The 8,237-nt window shown below is 31.1% G+C and overlaps 1 protein-coding gene across 1 annotated transcript; it reads right to left on the bottom strand.

Annotated features, from left to right (window-relative positions):
- Positions 1-3,648: 3,648 nt before the first annotated feature.
- On the bottom strand, positions 3,649-8,011 carry LOC123888801 (protein DETOXIFICATION 21-like). Its single transcript, XM_045937985.1, has 8 exons — positions 7,525-8,011; positions 5,598-6,139; positions 5,188-5,274; positions 5,031-5,087; positions 4,681-4,919; positions 4,448-4,566; positions 4,128-4,214; positions 3,649-4,038 (listed from the first exon to the last, which is right to left on the bottom strand). Exons 1-8 carry the CDS (start codon positions 7,792-7,794, stop codon positions 3,952-3,954), a joined length of 1,488 nt encoding a protein of 495 aa, XP_045793941.1. The 5' UTR covers positions 7,795-8,011; the 3' UTR covers positions 3,649-3,951.
- Positions 8,012-8,237: the final 226 nt, after the last annotated feature.

The following is an 8,237-nucleotide window of genomic DNA, read 5'->3' as shown; positions in this document are numbered from 1 at the left end:
AGAAAATTTAAAAGGTGCTATAAAAGAAATACTCAGTGCAGAATTAGAATTTAATCTTTTGATCTTTAGTATATTATTCAAATTCCTCGCTACTAAGGTATCGTTTGGTCTGACTTTTTTTTCTCTTATTTAGAGTTTATGTAAACAATTTATGCAATTTTTATATATTATTATAAGTTTGTCAAGGTAGTTTATGATAAAATAGCTTATAAAATTATAATTTTCACCAGTGTGAACTTATAAAATAACATAAAATTTAATTTATATTGCAAAAACTATTTGTATAAACTTTAAAAAAAGCTAGCCAAACGGACCCTAAGTCAAACTTAATAACTTTGTTATCTTAAGCATTTAATCCTACCGATTTCATGCTTAGAAATTATGGACCATCATAAATCAATCTGTGAAAATTGTTCTACAGGTCCCTTCCTATACACACAAACCCTCTAATATTAGAGGCTTGTGTACATAAAAAATGGTTTAAAGAACAATTTTCTTATTCTATTCTATACATCTCAAACGTAATTATTTTATTCCTTCTTTTCGCATCCCATGAGTTTCACACGCGCCTCCCGGTCTTCTAATCCTATCTCTATCGCAATGTAGGATGCGAGTGTGTAAATAGAAAAATCTGAGAAAAAAACAATTCGCTTTCTACAATGCGATCTCAAAGGGGCAAAAAATCTGGAAGAAAAAATAAAATAGTTAGCATCCTGGAATGTGAACTAAGTTTGTATGATATGAACCATATAAAGTAAGGACAAAGGAAGAGTGAGAAATACGAAAATATTAGATTTTATAAGGTTCATTCATATCCTAGGAAACAAGGAGTAATAATTTTTCCAGATTTTTCGCCTCCCAAGTTCGCTACTTAAATAGCAAAAGGGGTATTTTTGAAATTTTCAAGGGCGAACGAGGACTTTCAGGGAACACGAAAAGAAAAAGTCATTTTTTTTATAGTTCAAATAAGATCGTTGTCGAACCAACTAAACGTGGCCCAAGTTTGCATACTCAACTCGGGCTTTGTCTAACATGAAAGACCTCATTAGGTCTTTCATGATGCATCAGTCGCGAATAACATTATAACGAATACGAATTTTACAAAATCCACCATTGAATTGAAAGTCTGAAAGTTTATATTATATAGATCATCCATAAAAAAATTAAAAATTATTTGATATGTTATTGACTTTCATAAAGATTAACGATATTTAATAAAAATTCATAAACCCTTAATTTTAACGGGTCCCAATAACATATCAAATGATTTTTAATTTTTTTTAAAAAAAATTATGGATGATCCATATGATATAAATTTTCAATCCAACGGTAGATTTTATAAAACTTGTATTCGTTATAATAAAATTGTTGACTTGTGCAAGATGCACCATATGGTGCACTATTCATATCATTAATCAAATAATGTTCAATACAAGGAGAAATCAACTCAAAAATACAACGACAACTAAAGTATGAATAATGAACAACCATATTAGTTTGCCGCATAACAAACTTCACCTCAAAGTTACAAGCTACTAATAACAATGATTTAATTATGGAAATTGCCACTCGGCTCGTCCTTCCCTTATTCAACATATTCCTTCCTGTATCATGGTCTGAGTTCTTCCCTTATTCAACATTATTCCTGTATCATGATCTGAGTAACTATTAGACCCGTGTACTAAGGTACAAGGTACAGGCATGGGACGTGGGGTAGCTAGCTGAGAGTCTAAGACCATATCAAATGAAGGAAAAAGAAGGAGTAAAATTCGTTAAATATCCTTCTGAAATTTGGAAATAGACAAATATCTCTCTGAAATTATAAATAGTCAATCAAATTGTCCCCTGACACTACCAGTCAGAGTTCACGTCAGGGGTAATTTGATTGACTTTTTATAATTTCAAGGGGTATTTGTCTATTTCCAAATTCTAGGGGGTATTTGACGAATTTTAAAATTTCAGGGGGTATTTGACAGTTTACTCAAAAAAGAAGTAAGTAGTGCTTAATTTAATTGAGCCCTCTCTCTTTTGGAGGGTTCTATCGATTATAATATTACTCGTTGACTCCCTCCAGTCCTATATATAAAAGAAAGTTTACTTTTTAGATTCATTAAGAATCTAATGTATCTTTACTATATTATGGATCAGATACATTATATTCTCAATGAATCTAAAAAATAAATTTTCTCTTATATATAAGATCGGAGGGAGTAAATAAATTTTCTCTTATATACAGGATCGGAGGGAGTAAAATGTAATGATATAAAATTATTGATAGATGTTATAGTGATATAGGTCCGACCTATTTAGTAAATTATTTGAAGTGTTGAGTTAGAGGAATATAGTTGTTATTAATTTCTATCTTTAAAAATTATAAATAAGTGATTTTCACTTGAGATTTACTTAAATACTAAAAAATTTAAATTCTCTATTGTGATGTTTAGAAAATGGTGAATGCAGGTGCCATCCTATGGGGCATAAAAGCTTATGAAAGGAAATGCAAAAATAGTTTTACATAATATTCTCATCAGATAAAAATAATATAATAAAATTTATCACTTTTTATTTAAGGGGGGTGCGGTGTTTATTCCACTCAACATATTTTTTTGCTATTCTAGTTTCGAACCCATAAGCGGGTTTCTTTGTAGTTGAATTGTCATATTATTACTCTCTTTTTTGGGTTGATTTCTAAAAAAAATTTTGGTTGGAGGTGTTGCATAATATTTGCCATGCATCAGGTTTATTTAAAAAAAAAATAAAAAAAAAATAATTATCTCACTTTTTAATCTCTTTTTCTCCTTTTCCTTTCCTTTGTTAACCAAACATAGTACAAAATTCACCTCGTGGTATACGTTGGATAGTTTTGTACTATATATGTAGATTCGACATATTTCTTAGTCGTATTTCTCATTATGTGATGTGTCTTATTAAAGTTATGACACAAAACAACTTTCTTTGTTGACAATAAAGCCAAGGACCACATAACATAAGGAATTAAGATATCTACCCCATTGGATTGGACCAATAACATATCACGACAGAAAAATGTCCAATGTTGATATCTTTTACTTATGGTTATTATGATGCCCACTATATGAATTATTATATATCCCCTTTTAGACGGTATATATGAATTATTATCATACTTTTTTCATTTGATATTGACATATTTCTCAATGTGAAAATTTACTACTCAAGAGGAATTAAAAAGAATGTATATTTGAACGACACATTCATTATTTAGAATAAACAACAGTGATCTCTATCAAGGTTGAGTGAAGATGTTAGTAATTTTCTTGTTGTGACAAGTTTGGATCATTATTGTTTAGGCCTCTCACTTTTATCATTGACGTTTTTTTTTTAGGACTCCCCCGTATTTTTTATACCCAAAAAATTTAATTTTGCCTTAATAAAAACTTCGGTAGCAGAAACCAAAATTTTTTCTAATTCAAATTCAGAAAAAATTGGGTTAACAAAAACCGATTTTTTTTTCAAGGCAAAAAAATTTCGGTTCGTAGAAACTAAAGTTTTTATTCAAGGGCAAAAAAGTGAAATTCGGGGGGAGGGGAAAGAACCATGGGAGGCTTAAAGAGAAAACATATTTCATCATTCCACCTCGTAATTGGAGCTTTCAAGTTTAAACATAAGTGCACGGAATTAATTAATTAATTTATTATGAGCAAAACCATGAGGGACCTATTTGAAATTAATAAATTCACCAAAACTATTTAGAGAGAAATCCTCCAAATGTGATAGCAGGAGCTGAAACCACTTGATGTCAGATCTCTGAACCAAATTAGGCAGTCCAATAGACTGGATACTGCCGGTGGAAAAAAGAAAAAAAATCCTCCAAATTTGATTTGAGACTTACAATCAATAAATAACCATACAATTCCTATCCATCTATATATTGGTTGCATAAGAAGACACAAATGATATATAACACTTAAACTACTTTCCAATTAATTTTCTTTCTGTTTCTTGATCAGTACTCTCCACTTTGGACCACCTGTTTATACGATTACGAGCTACAACCACCTGCAACCAATGATTTAATCATGTTAAATGCATATCTATAAGAAATTAATAACTATTCACTGTCAGTTATTATCAAATATTTAAGATACCTGCTCATCCCAATTAGTTTTGTAGGTGATTATAATTAGCACTATAGTTTGAATCAATGTTCCAAACAACATTCCCATCCATATTCCCTACAGAAATTGTAAAAAAGTGTTCAATTAATTACAAGCATAAAGACATAACTTACGTAAAGAAACTTCAGATTGAAGGCGTGTCTGACATGTGTCGGTGTCTGACACAGACATGACACTGACTCGTGTATTTATTTCTCAAATTCTTATCAGGGTGAACATGTTGGTTTCGTGTCTGTGTCAGAGCTTCATATAAGCGCAAAATGAAAACAAGAGGGATGGTAAAAGCATACCTTGACTTGCCAATGGATAACATTACCAAGAACAATCCCAACTGGAATACCTATGATGTAATAACAACATATGTTGACATATGCAACAATGCTTTGCCAGCCAGCTCCAATAGCCACTCCTGTTGAAATGAAATCACATTTTTGTTAAGTTTATATCATTGAAGATTAGTTTGCATTAAGATTCATGTAATTCATCAAGTTAACTCACAAAGAGGAAATGTTGTAAATAGTACCTGAGAGAACTGGTTGAACACTGTTTAACAGTATAGAGATCGATAACAAAGGTGCTAAATCTCCGACAGCTGCGGCCACCTCTTTATTATCGGTAAATATATAAGCAAGTCTTTCCCTAAAAATTAAGAAAAACACAAACAGAAAGGATCCGATGGCCAACGATGTAAGCACTGTGACAACGATCGAGAACTTTGCGGCTTTGGCGCTTCCTTTACCAAGCTCGTTTGATACTCGAACACTACATAATAAGTAAATGTAAATTTCCAAGGGCAAGTAATCATCCAACTTATGAAGAAAACAAAATGGATGTACATGATAGATAGGAATTTTAAAAAGTGCTATTTATTACCTTGCTGCAGCCATGAAACCTAGTGATATCATCATTTCCCATCCATTGATGTTGAGACTGTCCATAATAAAATTTGATCTTTAGCAAACCAAGTGAAAAATCTTTTTATACATCAAGCCAACACAACAATAGAAGTGTTACAGAACAGAAGCATTACCAGATGGATAGTGCATCAATTTCAACCTCTGCATTTTTCATGTTTCCTGTCAAAAGAACCAATATTGAATTGTACCATAGCTCAAGACTGCATAATATAAACAAATTCATTTTCATGTTAGTAAGGCATACATATCTGTTCACAAACAAAAACATTGTTAGCCATAATGGACATGATAGCAATCTAGATAAACAAAACTTCATTATCTACTATTCAAAATCAACATGTTTAGATTGACGATTAGTTTGGTAGAATCGTGATGTGCCAGTGATTTTCGACAAAAGCGACAATTTAGAGCTTCAACAAAATCACGGTGCAGCTGTGATTTATACAAACTCGTCATGATTCCAAACATGCTCTGAGTGAAATCCAAATCAATTTATCAACAATTGCATTGGCTTTGAACTTACCACAACATGGCACCAGCTGAAAGGGAAAGTTTGACAACAGGCCAAAGGTCTTGGAATGCTAAAAATGAGAAACCTTTCCAAGTTTCAGGGCACCAACCACATGTAACAAATATAAGTTGACCAATGTTGGGAATCCAATAAGCCAAACTTGTTGAAATCATTGCACCAGCAATCCCAAATTTGTATTTCATTGTCAAAAGCCAGGAGAGGAATCCATGAATGATAATGGAAAAAGCTGCTAAAAATGCAATGATGGTGTTTTTGCTTTGTGATTGAAGGAATGTTTGGCAAGTGAATGAGACAATGAAAGCAAACATAACAGGAATTGACCAAAGAGAAATGGTTCCTGCAACTTCTGCTATGCTTTCATCTTGGCCTAACAGATTTAAAAGTGGAGTTGTGAAAAAAAATACAGGAAGAAGAATTAGTGCTGTTAAGAATAACACTATCCATGATCTTTGAAGATACACTCCCATCATTCCATGTTCTTTTGCACCATATGCTTGTCCACAAAGGGTCGCCAAGGCACTCGCCATTCCCAACTACAATTGTTATTTTACAAATAATTAACTTGAGTTAGTATGACTTATGAAGCATTAACACAATGACATTAGACACAACACCGACAGTTTAATCGTCAACACTGCTACTAAATTGTAAAAATTTAATTTAATTACATGTATCAGTGTTGTGTCAGTATACACGATTTCAATATGAAGTGTCAATGTTGCATAAACTATGATAATATCATTATCATACATACATTGTGATTGCAATAATGCAATTGTAACAGTACAAAACCAACATTTTCACACAGAAATTGAACTCCTCTATGACTTAATGACACACATAATTTCTAGGCTTAATTACATATTTTGTCCCTTATGTTTATTTTAGGTTTCAATTTAGTCCCATAAGTTTAAAAAGTTTCAAGTTAGTCTTTTTAGTCAAATTTCTGTATAAATTGTCCATGTAGCTAATAAATTTGCATATGTGGACAGCTTAGGAGCGTGTCACGTGGAAGTGTTATACGAAATTAGCTTGAATTTTGTCAGAAAGTTAGAAAAAATTAACTCAAAATTTAATAAAAATGACGAACTTATATTGACATAAGTAAGATAAATGACCAAATTGAAACTTTTAAAACATAGAGGACCAACCTGAAACTTAAATTACTCCTAAAGATGAAGGACCAAATGTGCAATTAAGCCTAATTTCTATTATTTAACCATATTAGAGAAATTGTAAACACTTCCCCTCAAAACTGTTTAAATGACACAGAAATTTGATCTGTTAAAAGTTGTTTCAAAATAGAGGGCTATGTTTTATTTAAAACTACTGTATATGGCTGAAAAAGTGAGTACAGTATCTCCATATCTTTTAGCAATGTATAAATTTACGAGTACAAAGGAAAGTGTTCATACATCAACAAAGTAACAACACTTTAAACATTCTGGTAGAAAAAAGTGAAAAAGCTGAAACCTTTACTTTCATTTCCACTATAATCATTGAAAAAAAGGCAAAAGTTTCTCTTACAAAGTAGTACAAATTAAAACCTTATTTAACTAATCTCTAGAATCACCACTCTAACACCAAAATATTAAATTCTAACAAATCAAAAACACCAAAAGGGTAACAAATTTTTCTAAATTTTTATGCAAAATACAGAGTACTCACCTTAAAATCAACAAATTTTAAAAAACCATTAAAAAAACACAAACATAATTTTCAGTGACATAAACACAAACACTTAAAAAACAGTTTTTATTATATACTTATATATATATATATATTTTTTTTTTTTTGAACAGCAAATATATTATTAACTAGGTCTCTGCATAAGACGAACAGAGACCGGTATAAGTTTTTATTATATATTAAACAAAAGGGTAAAAGAAAAAACAAAGTAATGAAGAAAAATACTCACAAGAATACCATTAGCAAATCTAATAAGAACAGTGAAAACAAGAGCAAAAGCAGCAAGTTCTTTAGAACCAATATGACCAACAAAAGCTTGACTAATAACTTGAATACCAAAAGTTGAAAATCTTGTAAAAATAGCTGGTGCTGCAACTACCCACATAAGTTTTGTTTCATTCCACACCCTTTTACCAAGTGACTCTTCACCTTCTTCTGATGATGATGGTGATGATGGTGAATTTTTTATTAGTAGATTTTGTTTTAGATCTTTTGCCATTTTTTGATGAGTTTATTGAGGCAAAGGAGTGTGATATGCTATGGTGTGTTTACATGAAAAGAAGAGAAATGCATATAAAAAGGGGAAAGGGGGGAATGGTTGGTTAGTATACTAAACGAGTTGGTATTCATGCATTTGTTGCATACATACAATTGAGGTAATGTTGAAAAAAAAACATTTTTTCTTTTACATTTATCTTGTGGACTATACTTTGTTTATTCAAATTTAATCACACAATTTTGGTATTAAAGTTAGATATTTTTACGGTAAACTTTTAGTTGACAGTGACATTACATGTAACACATAGGAGAATTGAGATTTAAACTCTGATACACCACGCATAGGAGAATTGAGATTTAAACTCTGATACACCTCATCTTAAAAAGTTAAAATTATAATCACTAAACAAAAAAAGGCATATACTAGTATTTTTGTTAGGATTT

Source organism: Trifolium pratense, linkage group LG6, assembly GCF_020283565.1.
Source record: "Trifolium pratense cultivar HEN17-A07 linkage group LG6, ARS_RC_1.1, whole genome shotgun sequence".
NCBI lineage: Eukaryota > Viridiplantae > Streptophyta > Magnoliopsida > Fabales > Fabaceae > Trifolium > Trifolium pratense.
The sequence above is the reverse complement of the archived record's forward strand: the minus strand, read 5'-3'. Positions and strand labels throughout refer to the sequence as shown.